Source organism: Lepisma saccharinum, chromosome 23 (assembly GCF_977018435.1).
Source record: "Lepisma saccharinum chromosome 23, izLepSacc3.1, whole genome shotgun sequence".
Taxonomy (NCBI): domain Eukaryota; kingdom Metazoa; phylum Arthropoda; class Insecta; order Zygentoma; family Lepismatidae; genus Lepisma; species Lepisma saccharinum.
In genome coordinates, this window is record NC_139251.1 from 55582655 (window position 1) to 55602107 (window position 19453).

Here is a 19453-nt window from a genome sequence, read left to right on the forward strand (position 1 = left end):
CATTGTAATTTAAGTTTTCATGGAAATAACTTTCTGGTTGTCTTCAACACTTTGAAAGTTTATAGTTTCTAATTTCTAGGTATGTACGTGTTATAAATTAAGGAACTTGAATGAAACTCTTTAATTTCTTTCTAGGCCAGGCTCGTGTAACAAGGGAATATTTGAAGTCTATTAAGCAGGGAGATTTGTCATTGCCAGAGGGGCCTCTGCTCTTGAATCCTACCAGTCTCATTAGTGCTTTCCACAGGTTAGATGTCCATTTGATTTTTTTTTAGTTGCATATCTTATTATATTTATGAACTTTCTCTTGTTTTTATTTTTTGTTAAGGTTAAAACTAGGGGTTAGCTGGTACCACCTTGAACTGATAACAGATACTGATGCAGGTACTCTCACCGATACCTACCAATACAGATACTTGAAAATTTCAATAATTAAAATTTGTTCAAAATATTGATCAATATTGGTGTGTAAATATTCTTTTCCAATTATATGCATCAATTTACCAAGAAATTTGGTTTTGAATATTCAAGAATTACATCAGAATATTAAAATTGGTTTTATGTAATCACAAAGTACTGTTTTGCATGCAAAATTGGTGAAAATAAAAATAAAGTTTGAATTTTGCACAACCTTCAGGATAATTAGACTCGCGTGGCATTTTTGCGGATCCTATGAAAGACCATAATGCTGTGAAAGTATCGGCTGCTATCGATAGATGAATTCCGACCGATACTTTCTGATACCGATACATCGGCATTGGTATCGCCTCAGCCCTAGTTAAAACATAAGAATCTTGCAAAACATCTTATATTTGTGTATACTGTGAGGATGATGAAGTAAAACATTTTCTAAATTATCTTATTGTTTCAGGGAAGTAATAGAGAAGAAACCAGAGGAATTCAAAATATCTTGTTTGAGGGACATTCAGGCTCTGTTTCCACCAAATACCAAGCCATTCTATGCTGGATATGGGAATAAAATAAATGTAAGTACTTTAAGGCCTCATAGTTAATATTGATTCTTGTAACACAAACTCTGAACACAATAAAATAGGGATGGATGGACTTTTCTGTAGTCTATTGGCCAATATAAAGCATGTCAGTGTGTATTCATAATTTGACAGGTTCAGTATGTTTATAAATAATGCAAAATTTAGAGCAAAACCCTGCCATTTTGTGTTTATTTTGATTAATGTAAACATAATGTAATGTAGCATATTGGTTACGTGCGTGTTACTCACTATCAATAACAAAAATACGTTATAGTATTCAAATTGTCTACTTACGCAAGTGAGTATGTATTCTTACGTGGACGACGTTTCGGAAGCTTTACTGCTTCCTTCCTCAGGTTGTCGTTTTCAGCTCGGAATATCAAGCCATGTCAGAGAAGTGTCATGTAAGGATACTGGGTAAAAGGTTTGGGTTAAAAACACTTCATAGTGTCTGACCTATACAGAATTAAAACCTCTTTGCTAAAAACCCCGTTAAAACACACAATAAAACATGTAAAAACTACCGCTACGGTAAACTTGAGTGGCCGTTGAGAGTCTAAACTCCCTGTCAAGGTGAAGCGAGCGGGCAGATGGCGCCGCGCATAGGAGTAGTACTTCCCCTTCCACGAGAGATCCCTCTTAGAAATAGAGAGTGATGACCAAATTAGCAGCTTTGATGTAACAAATTTGTACCCTAGTGTACCGAGGGAGAAAGCCGGTGACTGCCTTCAAAGATGGCTATTGGACCATGGCGTGGATATATTGGTAGCATGGGAATATGTCAGGTGGTTTTTTCTTGTAACCGGGTACAATTATTTCCGCGTAAACGATAAGATTTTTCGACAGAAAGAAGGGTTAGCGATGGGTAACCCAATATCGGGTTTTGCGGCAAACATTTTCTTGCATTACTTAGAAAAAGAGGTTATGGAAAGGGTGGGAGTAAACATAAAATATTACTGTAGGTATGTGGACGATATCCTTGTAGTTGGAAAAGAAAAAGATCTTAACACTGTTTTTGCGGAGTTAGGAAAACAAGAAGACAGAATGAGCTTCACTAGGGAAAATTCGGTAGAAGGTAAAATTAACTACCTGGACCTAAGGATTACCAAAATCGAAAAGGGGATAAAAACAGGGGTGTTTCATAAACCCCTGGCAGGCAGTCTTTATATTAATAAGGCATCGGAACATTCAAGTAGGGTCAAATCGAATGTTTATTTAAACTTTTTCATAAGGGCTGAGAGGTTATGCAATAATGCCGTAGAAAAAGAAAAGGAAATATCGTGGATAATAGAGGTAGGAATGAAGAATGGATTTTCCGAATATGAAATGAACGTGTTAGCTAGGAGAGCAAGGAAGAATATTTCAAAGGGGAACCCCGATTCTGATAGCAGGTTGGAAAAGGAGAAAAATGAGGAGGGAGATTTGGATAGTAAAGTTAATTATGTTGGGATACCGTATTGTAAAGGGCTCACGGAGAAAATTGAAAAAACAGTGAAAAAGTATGGTGTGAAATGCGGGACGAGAGCACCTAGAAATATTGAAAAGCATTTCACGGATTATAAGAGGGGGGTAAAAATTCGAGATAACCTTGATGAACAAAAAGGGGTATATAGGATTGAATGCAATTGTGGGATGGAATATATTGGACAAACTGGCCGGAGCATGCGTATTAGATGGGGTGAACATGATAAGAACATCAAAGAAAAGGATCCGAAAACGGGGCTGGCGGAGCATATTATAAACAGTGGGCATAGAATAATAAAAAGAGGGGTTATCAAAAAAAGTAATAGTAAATTGGATAGGAATGTGTACGAAACGGCATTCATATGCGCGGGACACGGAAATAAACTGAACCGGGACGAGGGCAATTTAGATGACATATGGATTAGCTTTTTTAAAAAATGGGACAAGGTGAATAGTAAAAGGGCCCCGATGGGCTTCCATGTCACATCGGAGGTAAGGAAAGCAGCCGAGGTGGAACGGGAATTTTCCTTGGATTGGTGAAGAGGGGAAGGGGAAAAAAAGAGGGGAGGGATCTCTCGTGGAAGGGGAAGTACTACTCCTATGCGCGGCGCCATCTGCCCGCTCGCTTCACCTTGACAGGGAGTTTAGACTCTCAACGGCCACTCAAGTTTACCGTAGCGGTAGTTTTTACATGTTTTATTGTGTGTTTTAACGGGGTTTTTAGCAAAGAGGTTTTAATTCTGTATAGGTCAGACACTATGAAGTGTTTTTAACCCAAACCTTTTACCCAGTATCCTTACATGACACTTCTCTGACATGGCTTGATATTCCGAGCTGAAAACGACAACCTGAGGAAGGAAGCAGTAAAGCTTCCGAAACGTCGTCCACGTAAGAATACATACTCACTTGCGTAAGTAGACAATTTGAATACTATAACGTATTTTCATAATGTAATGGTTTTGTAGAGTAAATGTCTAAATAAGCAGTTCTTTTTCAAACTTAAATCTATTAAATCTCTTAAAGCTATTAAGATTACAAGCTCATAGTAAATTCATATTATTTTTAGTATTATTAAATGATCCGTGAGTCACGAACTGATGCCCTATTGTCCCATAAGCCAACTCTGTTTTCCCCGAGGACAATGTACGATATAATCTAACACTTAATTATGTTGAAAATTGATGCCCTTATAAAATAAGGTCCCATATTTTCCTCATGAGAGGAAAAAATGGATCGTCACTGCCATACCTTTTCAAAACCCAAGCAGAGGATCTTCGAAGCCGGATCTTAACGAAGTGCAGTGAAGCTATATCAGAGAATATAGTGAATTCTTTCTCTGTGTGAATATACAAAGGCTGTCGCAGAGAAGGTGAGACAGATTTTTTCCTGGCTTGGCAACACTGCCTATGCTTTCGGCACTAGTCTCGTCATGTAGGATGACTCATTCTGTTTTGAAACCTACACATTTTTATCAACATAAAACTAGATTTCAATATTAATATTTCTTGTATTTATAACTTAGAAAATGGTACATAACTTTTCACAAACTGTTTACTATATTCGATAGTCATTTGTTTCATTTTGAACACGTACGTTCATAAATTCACATTACAAACTCATCATAACTAAACATAACACAACACGTACGTTCATAAATTCACATTACAAACTCATCATAAATCAACATAACTCAACATTGTAACTATTGTGCTCGTCACAATATAATCCCCTCTCTTAGAAAAAAATTTCTGCGTGAGACAATTATCAATATACATTAAATTGTCGAACAAAAGGAAAATTTATAATAAAAGGGGCACGATTACACAGTGCTTTCTACAAACACTAGCGCAATACAATATTTGCGTTCAAGCATGCCATACATACATAATTTAGGCAATTTTCTTTGTCATATTCTCTTTATACAAAGAAGTGAAATTTATGACTTTCATAAATATACACAAATATTTCATTGAGAACACAGAAAATAAATACAACATTATACACAAAAATCATTTGGGTTACTCATTTTTTTCTTTCAATAGCTCTCTTCTCTTTTCTTCTGTACAATTAAAAAGTTTAAGATTTGTTAAGTTCTGCTTTTGTTCCTTTGCTGGCGTCGACAATGATATTAAATGTGCTTGATTATTCTTAACTTCCTTGACTTGATAAGGACCAACATACAAGCTGAAAAATTTGTGAATGCTATCACTAATAGCTTTGCTTTTAAGATGGTTTCTAACAAGAACCAGGTCACCAGACTTTATCGGATGCTTAGGTTCATTAAAATCCCTTTTAATCTTTTGGTTTTTCTGTTTTATATTTGTTTCAGCCATTATACACTTTGTCTTCCAGGGTAAATGTTTCAAGTCATCTGGTCAACTTATTTTGTCTATTATTTCATCGTGATAATCAACATGCATAAAAAGTTCAGATGGTGTGAAACCGGTTGTTTCCGATTTCGAATTATTCAATAGATGAACGACAATATTCACATAATTAAACCAAAGTTTATGGTTATATTTACAAAACATTCTCAATAGTCTCACCAGCTCTTTATTGTAACGTTCGACAGGATTGGCAAAAGGTGCATATGGTGAAGTTAACACATGTTTAACACTCACAGAATCCAAATAACTTTTAAATTCAGTTGACTTAAATTGCGAACCATTGTCGGTAAGAATTACCTTACACTTTGGGTAATGATTAAAGTAAATTCCAAACTTGTTAATTATTTCCTTTGAGGTTGCACGTCGAAGACAATAAACCATCACAAATTTACTCATTACATCTACAATGACTAATATATGTTGGAAACCTTTAGACAAAGGTAATGGACCAATTAAGTCAGCTGAAAGTAAGTAGTGAGGTTTGGTTGAATACACATGTAATTCTTCCTTTGAAATTTTAAAGGTGCATTGCTTATCCCTTGCACATGAAAGACAGTTTCTTAAATAGTCCTTAATACTTTTACGCATTTTAGGCCAATAATAAAACCTTTTACAAATATCGTAAATTTTAAAATAGCCGAAATGTCCCTTTAAATCATGCTGTTTATACAAAACATCTCCAATTAAAGCACTAGGAACTACTATCTTCCAATCATCATCTACATAAGGTTTGAAAAATAGTATGCCATCATGAACGGAATACTTCCTTTTAATTATCAGATTTACTTCTTGAGACTCCAATTTTCTTCTTAACGACGAACAAAGCAGATCTTTCTCTTGTGCACTTCGCCAGAAATTGGGTTCTATATCAGAGATTACGTGATTTACGTACATTTCTTTAATCGTAGTCACTGGTGATTTACTAATTGGATAACGACTTAACGTATCAGCAACTGGATTTTGAGAACCAGATACATGTTCGATTGTAAAGTTGTATGATTGTAGCTTAAGTGCCCATCGGTTCAATCTGGGGTTCAGTGTCCTTACTGATTCAAGCCAGCACAACGATTTGTGGTCACTGTAGATTGTAAAATGTCTTCCAGTAATATACACTGTAAACTTTTCCACGGCATATAGAATAGCAAGGCATTCTATTTCATGTGTACTGTACGTGGTTTCAACTCCCTTCAAAGTGCGACTGACATACTGAATGACATTTACATTTCCATCTTCATCCGGTTGCCAAAGTACTGCTCCTACGCCGATCTTAGAACCATCAACATTAATACAGAATTCCTTATTAAAATCAGGTTGTCCTAATGATGAAGATGATAAGATTAATTTCTTTAGGTTATTAAAGGACTGCTGATGATCTTCCGTCCAGCACCAGTTTGAGTTTCCTTTCAGTAATTGATACAAAGGAGCTGCAGCTGTTGCAAAATTTCGCACAAACTTTCTCCTCCAGTTAGCCAAACCCAGAAAACGACGAACATCCTTCTTACATTTTGGAACTGGAAATTCGGAGATTGCCTTATTGCTATCTGGATCTACTTTTATTTCGGTGCCAGATATTATATGTCCTAGAAATTTAATTTCAGTCCTAATGAACCTGCACTTAGACAATTTTACAGACATATTTACGTTATGAAGTGTCTCTAGCACATATTTCAATTGCTCATAATGAGAAGACAAATCAGGTGAAAATATAAGAAGATCATCTATGTAACAGATTAGGAACGAACTTGTAGATGGATTAAAAATCTGATTCATTCTTTCCACAAAAACGGATACTGCTGACGTTATGCCAAACGGCAAGAATTTAAAAACGTACTGTCGGCCTCCGTATGAAAATGCTGTATGCTTGTAAGAGCACTCTGTAAGTGGAATTTGGAAATAACCCGACGATAAATCCAAGGTTGAAAACACTGTAACTCCTTGGAATCTCTGAAGTAGTTCATTAATCGGTTCCACACGAACTAGAGGAGATATCACATGTTTATTTAAACGACGAAAATCAACAACTGGCCGCCACTGTCCACCAGCTTTTGGTACTATATGTAGCGGATTTAAATAAGGTGAAGCCGATTCTTGAATGACTCCCCAAGACTTCCATTTAGTGAGTTCCTTCAAATCATCTCTTCGAGCTATAGGTATAGGATATATGGGAGCCACAATTGTTTCTGTTGTATTTAATTTAATCTCGTAAGGCTCTACTTTAGCTTGCCTTGGTTTATCAGAAAACAGTGTTCTGAAACTTAACAATAACTTAAAAAATAAATCATACATTTCATCAGTAGCAATCAAAAAACTATTATCAGCTAAAGAAGCTTTAAGATCGGTTTCTGATGCTAAGTAGTTTTCATCCTCTTCTTCCACAGAATTCTTAGCAAATGTTACAAAGTTACTTTGAAGAGAACATGAAGGGAATGTGTCAGTCGTTTCTAAAACATAATTAGATTGAACTCCCTTATCACTTAATAATGTGATATTTTGCTTCTTGAAATCAATTATTGCTCCGAAGCGCCAAAGAAATGGCAATCCTAATATTACTTCAGCATGTAACTGCTTAATAACATATAACTCTATATGAAAGTGCTCTGAAGCTATTATTAAACTAATATTCTTAGAACCAATAACTCTAAATCTTTTGTCACCAGCAAAAGAAAATAATTTAACATTATCCACTGAATCTAATCTAGCAGTAGGAATAATAGTTTTCAATTTTAACCAAGTTGCATAATCCATTAAATTTGCTTGACTCCCACAATCAATATACAGTTAATGGTTAAGTCACAAATTTGACCTGGCAACACAATAACTCTTCTGTATGAAACAAGAACACCGTCATCGTCCATTACCCATTCTGGTTCAGCTTCATACCAATCGAGTACAAAGTTTATAGTAAGAACTTCCTTTTCCGAATGGTTGGGAACAATAGATGTGATGTGTTGCTATGAAAATTGACATTATCTTCAATTGATGTTGGAGTATAGTGATGAATATGCTCCTTGTAATTAACTGGACAGAGGAACCGGAGCTCATTACTCTGCCTTACATGTTTAAGGATGAGTGTTCACTTGTATTAGCAGTCGTTCCTGTTAAATTGCACACTCCACTACTCGAAGGTACTTGACTTTGGGTCACGTTACTGCTAGTCCCAGGTTGTGGTAACAAATTGGAATTATTACCATACCATAAAGAGTTATTCGCTGGATATATACTTGGCTGAGTTACTGTAGTATTGCAAGAAGTAAATGGTGTAGTCCAGGGAGAGAATATCCACGGTTGAGTAGGATATTGCACCATGGAATTTAAATTATTTGCATTCCACTGAGGTAAAGGTACAGATGGATTCACCTGCATACTCTGCGAAGGCCTTAACCACGGTTCAGCTAAAGAAGGTTGAGATTGTTGTTTACATTGTTCAGTGTTGCTTCGTACTGTGTTCCAATTACATTTACCCCGTTGGTTCCTTACTGGACGTTTATTATTTACACTTTGTGTATTTGATTGAACACTATTCGGAGATGAAAAGCCTTCATCCGTTCGTAAAGTATTTTGGATCTGTTGATTTGAGCATGGATTTGATTGCTGAACGTTGCTCGAAATTCTGCTTGCACCACCAATTGTTGTAGGTTCGGCATTTTGGGAAGATGTAAAATTTCTGGTCTTACGAAAATCTTGCGTTTTGACAGAAATTTGTCCAACATTGAATGATTGTTTGGATTTGTTTTTCAGAAATTTGGCTGTCTTATTTCTTCTCATAAATTCTTCCTGGTCCTCTGGAACTCTAAAAGATTTGTTTTTTCCCGAATGAACCAAATCAATTCTGTCTAAAATAGATATCAGTCTGTCCATACTTGGTATGTCATGACATGACACATATTCTGACACATTTCTCGGTATTTGTCGCAACACTAACTGAATCATATCAGATTCAGATGGGTCTTCTTCCAAATTTGAATAGGCAGAATAGAGTTTCAATGCAAAAGTAGCTAAGTTTTCATCAACATTGGGATCATATTTTCTTGTTCGTAGAGCTGCCAATTGTGCTTGTACTACTTGTTCAGAAGCATAGTGATGCAAAAACTTTCCTACGAAATCCTGAAAACATGAAAATCTCTTCTTATGAGAATTATACCATAACAAAGCCTTGCCGTAAAAACACTTATATATACTATTCAGCCTGTATTCCTCCGGAACTCCCATTAGATTGAATGTTGAAACTAACTGATCAATATAGTCTCTAGGACTTTGTTTCTCTAAATTTCCCCCGAACTTTGGGAGTAGGTTCAAGTCACTCACTTTTAATATGCGTTGCATAGTCTCATTACAGCCAGTTACTATTGCTTGTGGAGGACGGTTATTCAACGAAGTCATCGAATTCTGAAGACGAGGTGTCATTGGGTCAAACGGTACTGTAGTTACTACTGTGCTATCCTGATTATTCGGACTAATGAAGTGTACATTACTTCTGGCAGTACCAAAACCTCTGCTGCGATTATATGTAGCATTAATTCGTTCAGAATTATTGTCTAACACACAACTATTTCTGCAAACTGTTAATGGGCAGGAATTGGTATGAATGCTACAGTTAATAGAATCCGTAGTCGTAGTATTTGTTGAACAGTCCGGGAAACAAGCATGGATATTGCTAGTGCAATTGTCAAGCGAGTTGTGAACAGAACCGGTGTTAAATTGCCCTTGTAATGAATTATCACAACCACATAAATCTCGTGTAACATATGAATTAGTGAAAGAAGTACTAGAACACTTTTTAGAATTAACATTATTGATGGCCTGATAACGCTCCCTAACTAATCTGCTTCTCTTCGTTCTCTTGCCCTTGAACATTTGCTTTACATGCGTAGTATTCGAATCTTCACTCCCAAAATCTGTTACATCTGTATCAGATGAAGTTGCGTTTGAATTTTTGCCTTTAAAAGAAACAAATTTCTTCTTTCTCTTAACATGGTTTCTAGTTAAAGCTGTTATTGGAGTAGTTTGTGCAGCTTGAGAATTGACATCGACTTGATTGGCTTCAGACACGTCAGATATTTTATCAACGGTTGGTGCATTATCATTCTCAGGAGCTAACACTTTTGTAGTACTAATGTGCCCTATTTTAGTTTTAATATCACCAATCTCATCTTCTAAGCGAGAAATAGTTACTTGTTGTTCATTTAGTGTAATTTTAACAGCACTTATATTGCAGACTTGTTCTTCCGCTTGTGTCGTTAGTTCGACGAGATGTTCCTGTTGAGAAGACGTCTTTGCAATAAGTGATTCTATATTAGACTGCACACCACTTAATTCCTCTTTAACATCATTTTTAAGGGCGTTAGTATTTATTTTACAAGCATCAGCCACCTGTTTTATTTCTTCTCGGAGTTCAGCGCGAAAAGTAACAACAGACTGATTGAAACTTTCTGAAAGAGTCGCTGTTATTAACTCCTGACTTTCAGAAAACTTTTTCATTTGATCAGTGAGTTGTTGTTTCATCTGATCTTGGCTGTCTGTAAGCTGTTTCATCTGCGCTTGGCTGTCTGTAAGCTGCTGTTTCATCTGCGCTTGGCTGTCTGTAAGCTGCTGTTTCATCTGCGCTTGGCTGTCTGTAAGCTGTTTCATCTGCGCTTGGCTGTTTGTAAACTGCAACTGAACGTCATCCATTTTATGAATTATTGTCTCCAATAATGCATTGAAATTAGTATCTTTATTGTGTTCAGTCCCATGCTGGCCAAACATCGGATCGCATACTTTGCACAAGTACTGATCAAATGTATCAGAATTACTGGAATGTAACGCTGCTAACTGTAGACATTTATGGTGATATAACTTTCCACATTTGCGACAAGTTATACACTTAGCATTCTTATCTGGATCCTTACAACAACCCAAATTTTCAACATTGATTTCCGCATTGTCAGAAATCAAGCTTTCATCAATAGTTTGTCCTTTTCGTGTTGATCTTTTCCCTTTATCTGTCATTATTTAACTATATTATTAAGAAAAACGCATAGCTAAACACTTACTAATTCGAATCCTGGAAACTGGGTCGCCAAATTATTGAAACCTACACATTTGTATCAACATAAAACTAGATTTCAATATTAATATTTCTTGTATTTTTAACTTCGATATGGTACATAACTTTTTACAAACTGTTTACTATATTCGATAGTCATTTGTTTCATTTTGAACACGTACGTTCATAAATTCACATTACAAACTCATCATAACTAAACATAACACAACACGTACGTTCATAAATTCACATTACAAACTCATCATAAATCAACATAACTCAACATTGTAACTATTGTGCTCGTCACAGTTTCCATAGCAAGTTGTCACATGTTGCGAAACCATGTTAGTGAGCAGCTGTATTGATTTATGTGGAACATGTTTAGTTTACCTCTCCAGGTTTTTGTGCATAACATTGCTTTTCGCGATGAGTATTCAAGATGAACAGCGACATGCCATAAAAGTTTGTTGGCGTTTAGGGAAAAGTGCTGCGGAAACACATGCAATGTTGTAACAGGCATATGCCGATCAAGACAGACTGAGTAGAGCCACAGTATACTGATGGCACAAGTTGTTCGAAGATGGGCGCGAATCAGGCTCTTTGCGTCCGCATCCTGGACAAAGACCGTCCGTGATTAAAGAGACGCTAGTGAATACTGTTGCAGCAATTATTCGTGGTGATTGGCATATGTCTGTGAGAGCGCTAAGTGAAAATATAAATTTTCCTGCATCCAGCATACAGCCCGGACCTTGCTCCCTGCGACTTTTGGCTATTTCCACTTTTAAAGGCCGCTTTACGTGGTCGTCATTTCATGATGACCAAAGAAGTGATCACCGCAGTGCAAGTTTTCTTCAGTTCTCTACCTGACAACAAATTTTCAAAGACATTCACAAAGTGGCAGGAGCGTATGGATGCTTGCTTAGCTGTCAATGGTGCCTATTTTGAAAGAGATGTACGTCTACTCGATATGGCTGATTCTGAATAAAAATTTTGTGGTTTGTAATTTTTTCATTTCATTTTAATGATTCTTGGAGGGGTCCATGTACATGCTTGTCTTTTAAGTTCTATGCAATCACGACTTTTAAACCTATTGCGCTCATTTTGGTCTCAATCAGCCGCTAATGAACCAAATTTTCACCCTAGTACATTTGCTAGCCAATGGAGGTCGCTGTTTTCCTATACAGGAATTAGTAGTCTCTCCTTCTCTGCGACAGCCTTTGTATATACATCCTAGTGTAATAAACTCGTGAAGCCAACTGTTTTCATTGTGCGCACACCCAAATCCCGAGTGTACAAGAGTGTCATATCTCCGGAGTGTATACAGCTAGCAAAAAGTGTAAATCTTGTTACCTGTCTGCAGCATGAGGAATTGTGAGTTAGACTACAAAGGTTGTTTCCGATCTATGGTGACAATTTCAAACTGCACCTACCTTAAGAGAAGCCATGTCGCCACCATCGAGAGTGCTGTATTTGGTAGCCTTGCATCTTGGCAATTTCCTGACAGCAATGTTTCCTTTGTAGGAGACTGGCACGAAGTATAGTCATGCCCAGCCTCAACCACTCCTCCTGACAGGCTTTCCATATCCCCTCAATGGTGTGGGGTCTCCTGTGAGACAAGGCTCATTTCAGTAGGCCGAAGGTGCAGAAGTCCATTGGTGAGACATCACGTGATTTCACTGGAATGTCTGTGAAACGAATGGCACGAATTCAAGTTTCTTCTGCCATTTGTTGGAGGAAGAGGCAGGTTGAGCGAGATGTGTAACTTGATGCCTTGTTTTGATGCACCCAACGCGATTCTGGTTCCTCCCGTAGAGATGGGAAATGTCATGGCAATCAATGAGTGTCAGGACGTTAGCCTGATAATAATCAGAATTAACCGTTGTATTTTTGGCAACACGATGTATGTCACCTTACCATTGTACGAGTATCCAGCAATGATCATGAAACCTGTGTCAAAACTTTCCTTACATTCAGTGAACCATCTTTGACAGTCCCTTGCACCTGCCGTTCGCAAAAAAAATTGCACGTGGCTTGTAACAGTCAAGATAAACACATGCCTCGTCCAATGTAACAACGAACTTCCACTATTCACCTGACAGGTGCCGCTCATAAAGCTTTCGACAGTTGGTGCGACGTACCTGGATGTGTTTTGGCAAGAGCTTATGAACATGCCCCTTGCGTCGCTTTTCCAAACCCAAATCGCGGTGAATGATGGTGTGCACTGTCTTCAGTGATGTTTGTAGCCGGTTCGCGATACTTCTCTGTGTGGATTGATTCGCCCTGGTCACCAGCACCCTGGCATTCCGAATTGTAGCTGGTGTGTGGCTATTGGCAGGCCGGGGGTTGGCCTGTTTCTGCCCCACAGGAATCATCCCACGCCTCACCTTACCTGTCCCTTTCAACACCTGAGATATGCTATTTTTGGACACAGTGAATCCACGCTCCTTGCACAGTTTTATAATGGCACTATAACTGTAGTTTACATCGGAAAGTGCAGTTATGTAACCCTCCCAATATGCAGTGATTTTTGGCAACATTCTTCCCGATACGTAATGACCACACCTGTCATGCACAGTCAATGGTCCAAGGTGCCCACCCGACTGGCAGCTTCGTTCTCTTCCCGCTTGGTGGTGCTGCACAAGGTGTGCAATTTCGTCACCATAGATCGGAAACAACCTCTGTATTTGGCTATCCAGTGTGAGTTACTCCAATCACTCAGTGAAGATAGACAGTGGTGTTAAGTGCGCCAGGTGCACACTGATTGCATCTCCTATTGGCAAAGTTTGCTGACATGTGCATCAATCCAATGAGATTAAATAGCTTTTAACTTAATTATAATAGTTTGTCCCAATTAATTGATGTGATTAATCTTGTATCTGTCCATACCTAATGTTAATAACTTTAAGAATAAGAACCATGATTTCGTTACTTTCCTTTGCATCTAAATAAAACTTCACGTTGAACAAGTTTCTTCTAAGAGACTCATTCTCTGGAACAACCAAACCCGAAGGTTATTGGTACTTCAATATTTGTTTCGTAAAATTATTATTAGCTTTAAAACTGATATGAGTGTATAACTTTGCTTCCAGGATGTGTGGGCATACAGAGCAGTTGGAATACCTATTTTCCGAATCTTCACAATCAATCACCGAGGGGAATTGAAGCATGAGCTGACACAAACCTTCCAGTCATCGTAAGTATCTTATTATCATAATTATGCATTAACAACATTGCTGCCTTAAGATTTTTACTTTGCATGTAGCCCTGTATAGCAGTTAATCAGACTCCTGGATATCAACTGCCAGTTTTTCCTTCTTCAGAAATTACAAAATTGTACACCATGCGCATGGTTTCGTCTCGCAAAAGTGAAAATGGCTGATAAATCTAACAAAGTTGCTTTGTACTTTCTACGAGGGTCATTCGCCATAAAAGTATATTATTGCAGAAACAGAATATACCTGTTTTACCACATACTTTACCTACTTATCTGCAGTCACCTTTAAAATTAAAGAGCTTGTCATATTCCGACACTAGGGCCTCCCCGATGGCATGGTGGTAGCGTCGTTGCCTTGTAATCAAGGGGTTTGATACCCGGTGGAGGCACATAGTGGTTTTGATTCCACTTTAAACTGTAGGTCCAGTCCCAATTAGCCTTATTGTGCAAGAAGTGCACTTGAAACACTAATCAATCCAAATCAATCGTATCCCGACACCAGTTTAACTATTCCTTCAGGCCACATTGCCAACTTGCAATTAAACCAGTTCATGACAGCATCAACAGCAAGATGCTCCATCTTCTTCGGAAGAAAAGGTAAAAGTCCGAATCTGCACCAATTCTCTTGAATAACGTTCATTGATTGAGTTGGTGTTTTAAGTCCACTTTATGCACAGTAAGGCTAATCGGTACTGGACGTTCAGTTTTAAAATTGGATCCGAACCATTGTGTGCCTTCACCAGGGATTGATTACAAGGCGACGATGCTACAACTGCAATATTGGGAGCGTCGTCCTAATTGCTTCGCATCATAAACATATCTTCTCCTATTCTTAAATATTAGGCACCATTTCTGGACACTTGCCATGTTCATAACACCTTCGCCATATGTTCCAACAACTCTCCGATGGGTGCCACTGGGTACAATGATTTCCGCCTGCAAAACACTAATCATGCCATGTGTCTTAGTTGGCAGGGTTTTGCAATCATTGTGTTCAATGTTACAGCTTGTTACACTCACCAGGTGAACAGATCGGTACCACCAACTGCACCAGGCAATTCCCTACACTATACTGAACACATCGAACAAATGACCTGTTTGCAACGAAACAGTTGTGTGGGTTATATCTACTTTCTTGTACATAATACTGAAGATTCTCATGAGATGTGTTAATGGATTTATGCTCGCAGTTGCTACGGACAAGCATTGAAAAATTGGATATTTGAAATCTGGATAGGAAATTATCCGATATCGAGATTGGGCATCCCTAATTACCACATACACGAATGAATAAAAAAGTGGTATTTATCTTACTTATGTGCACAAATTTCACATTTGCTACAGTGTAAATTTTTGGCATGGTACGTCCTTGAAAAACATGTTTCCCTTTATTTTAAGAAAGTTGTTCATTGTGCATAATTGATCAGATTAATATAAAATTGCTGGAATTAAAATATCTTGATAAAAATATAATACAGTGAAACCTCGATTTTGTTTTTCAGAGGCCAATGTGTGAAAACTTAAAATGTTGGAAAAGGTAAAATCTGGGAATTTAAAATTGGGGTTCCACTGTATTGTTATTCAAGAGAAAAGTGATAATGTTAGTTTTCGAGTGAATATTTTAATTAATACTTTATAATTATTTTTGCTTTGCAAATTAGGGTAAATTAAATTAGAATAAGTAGCCTTGAACATGTTATTTCTTTTTGTTTCTGAATACACAACTGGAAGGGAAAGATAATTGTTCATTATTGCTTCTGAAAACATGCATGAAGTAAATGTTAATACTTTTTATTAATTTGGAGGGTCATTTTTTCTTGCAAACATAAAAGAAAACAAAATAGATGAACATACTTTTTTTTGCAGCTATTCAGGCCAATGTTTCATTGTAGATGACATATTCCCAAAGCTAATGTGCAATACAATCGAAGTATAAACTCTTGTTAATGGTACATAGTAGTCCAATGAAGGGCTCAACATTTGTGGAAGTTTATTATTTTTATTTGAAACACGTGGTAAGCATTGCTCAGTGTTGCTTGCAATACTAATGCCTGCTGCTGTTTGAATTTGGCTTGGGGATTAACATGTAGAAAAGGGGGAGTTATGTTACGATAGATACGTGAGCATTTTCCATAAATTTGCTTACCGTAGCAATGGATCTACTAGTTGCATTAAACTGTTCCCTGACCTACGGGACACATGGATGCTATTGTTCAACCTTTGAATGCACTAATTGCTTTTACCTGTTCCTAAGGTTTTTATTTGTATGTTGTTATGCAGTTTGTGAATTGAATCCTATATAAGTGTGTTGCATTATCCAAACATTGAGTGAATAATATTTAGAGGTAAATAATTACAGTTAAAGTTAATTTTAAGACATAACAAAGATATAAGGCTAGTGATAGTTATCAGCAACAAATAAAACAATAATTCTTCACTATAAACCTGTGTAGTGAAAAGAGTGTGTTTTCAGGCTGATTTTCCTTGTGTGGGCACCAATGCCAGGCATGTTTTCAGTGGGAAATTTGAAATCCTGTATGGTTTTACATAAAAACTACAAATGCTAGGAGTTCTACATTTAGTCTTTTATTCAGTACAGGTTAGGCTAAAGCCTAGGAGTGAAAAAGCCCAATTTTCATTTTTAGTAGTAGTAGTAGTAGAAGATGATGATGATAGTAAAAACAATTTTTTTAATGAAATTTGAACTTCATAAGGCTCCCATGTAGGCAACACATGATGTACGGGTTCAAAACGGAACTTGCATATTGCCTGATATGTGTTCCATTCTCATTGGCAACAATTGTTCAGTTTTTCCTGGTACTTTGAGAAAAAAAAAATTAATGTGAAAGCTGTATTTGTTTTCAATGGAAAATTTAATATTCCTGTCTTCCCCCCTCCCACCCAGAAATATGGCCAGAATCAAATTAAACGTTACTAATAAGATGGCCCAAGGCTCATGAATCTCTGAACATTTCATGGATCACACATTGCTCCAAAAGTGGACAACACCCTCTGTGACATGTATGTCACAGCCCAGCATTGGCAATCACATGTGTAAATGCACTGGCATTTCAGGGTTAAACATCACATAACACTACCACCCCCTTCCCTTTCCTCCCTTCCTGCCACATATGTATATATTAAAATTTTGTATAACTTTTAACTATTGATATTTACAAATAATATGATATTGTAGTGTGGACTGATACAATTTTTGCAATTCTGATAAACTACAGATATGCATTTTTACCAATAGTAACTGCCAGTGAAGTGATGTTCCTTGAAGAACATGAGCAGTTCATTAACTTTCATACTGTACCATTACTGTTAAAAATTCATAGCACTTCACTCTTGACAAAATTATAAAAGGAAGTGCCATGTCAAAGAATCATGACACTTCTGGGTTGTAACACTCCCATTAGCTTTCATTGGAATCATTACAATCCAGAAGCATGCGTGACAGTACATATTCCTGTAAGTGTAAACAGTGGTCTTGATAGATTCATTCTCTTTCGGTTTAAGAAACTACTTTTGTGTAGTTAATGCATGAACTTTTAAGAATTTGATTGTTCATGCCCCCTCTTCTAGAGAATTTAATTTGTAAGCAAATCATTTATTTTTTAGGTATTCCAACATGAGCTACATTGTTGACCAGATGTTTCCGCCTCTTCCCGAGGATACATCTGATTACTCCAATTTCGTGTACTGGCGAGACCCAATTCCCGAAATAACGATTGAGATTGAAGAGCCAACGGCAGACACTTCGAAGGAAAAGAAGTAAACTTGTCGTCACTGAAGGGGTTTCTGCATCATTGTTATCTAGAGTAAGGTCATTTTATCATAGGAGTCTGCGAAGTGTGCTCATTACAATTATAACAAGGTGTTCAGCTCGGTTTCTCTTGTATTCAGGAGTCGAATGAAAATGTTAGTCTGAATACAGGTAAGTTTGGTGCTTTGAGAGTAAGGATTCTGAATGCAGTGGAGTTAGCGTGTAGTTAATTTTGATGAAAAGGTCACTTTGTATATTGGGGTGTGCGTCTGTGTTCACTGTTAGTCATACGTGAATTGTTCAAATATGGTGCTGCTACTGCGATATATACTGCTTACTAAAAGGTGCCTAGTTCCTTTGTGAATGTTACCAGTAAATATATACTAGATATTAAGTCTTAATGCATATGGTATCTGTTGTTCAGTGTCCCTCTCATGCAGGGTACAAAATATAATAAAAAACAAAGGTCTTCAAATACAAATAAAATTCACTGTATTCATGTTTCGGAATGATGAAACTTCAAATGTTTCACGTACTTAACTATAATGCTTTGCTCATATTGTTCCGTACGTATGCAAGCATACAAGTAGATGATTGATGAGTAGTATTTATTTTCAACATCCACATGCAGAAATGGTGATGCAGGCTCGTTGTCTAATGATATTCACATATCGTAGGGTTTAAGGTTGGGTATCATTTTCAGTTTTATTGATAATGTTTTTATAGTGAAAGAATAGGGTTTGTCACTGGGTGCTTAATGTGATACTTTCGTTTAATAACATTTGTTCCTTGGAAGAAAACATTGTACCAAAAAATATATATTATTTTATTATTTCTCTTCACCTTATCCTTTGCAATGTGCAAGTCTTGCATGTTTTTGTACGCTCTCTACTTGTGTTTTTGTATATATAGAGAGGGAGACATGTTATTGGAAAGGTGAAGTAGCATACAATTTGTGATAATATTGTAGCATATTATTGTGATATTTAGAATCTAAGTGTAACACATTAATATAATATTAATGGTTGTTTTGTTTATATTCATACGCATGTAAATATTTACAAGTATTACTTTAAATGCCAGTTATGTGATTTTCTTAAGTGTGAAAATTTGTTTTTCATATGCCACTATTTTGTTAAAACTTAAAGCATATATTAATATGACCTAATGAAAGCATGGTCTGAGCAATTAAACTTTTTGGTTGATATATTCTTTTATTTATAGAAATGTATATTTTTTTCCCATAGTAAAATTGAACTATGGAATGATAGCACTTTATTTCTTTTCCTTTCACCAGAACATATATTCAAATGGCTTCTCTCCCCTATGACCGTGCAAAAACAACAACATTTAATTCATCCTTGTATGAGACAGTGGTTGTATTCTTAAAATTATATTATATTCCCATTAGAAACATTGCAAATGAAGCAATATGGGGAATGTATAATTTAGAGTTCTTTGCACGGAAGCACAAACATTTTGTATTGTACGTTGTATTTATTTTACATGGGTTATAATAATTATTATTACTGTTTTCATGGAAGGTGAAGTAAGAAATTTCATTGGAAATGTACTACGAGGAGAAGAGTCAGAATTCACTTA

General features: G+C 36.7%; 1 protein-coding gene across 3 annotated transcripts in view; it reads left to right on the forward strand.

Annotated features, from left to right (window-relative positions):
- The window catches only part of Lpin (phosphatidate phosphatase LPIN), an 80927-nt gene extending 61871 nt beyond the window's left edge, over positions 1 to 19056 (forward strand). For all 3 annotated transcript variants that reach the window (XM_083144363.1, XM_083144361.1, XM_083144362.1), the window contains exons 12-15: positions 136 to 247; positions 872 to 986; positions 13958 to 14061; positions 17707 to 19056. In XM_083144363.1, coding sequence (XP_083000489.1) covers positions 136 to 247; positions 872 to 986; positions 13958 to 14061; positions 17707 to 17863 — 488 coding nt within the window. In that variant the 3' untranslated portion in view covers positions 17864 to 19056. The remainder of the gene's footprint in view (positions 1 to 135; positions 248 to 871; positions 987 to 13957; positions 14062 to 17706) is intronic.
- The last annotated feature ends 397 nt before the right edge of the window (positions 19057 to 19453 follow it).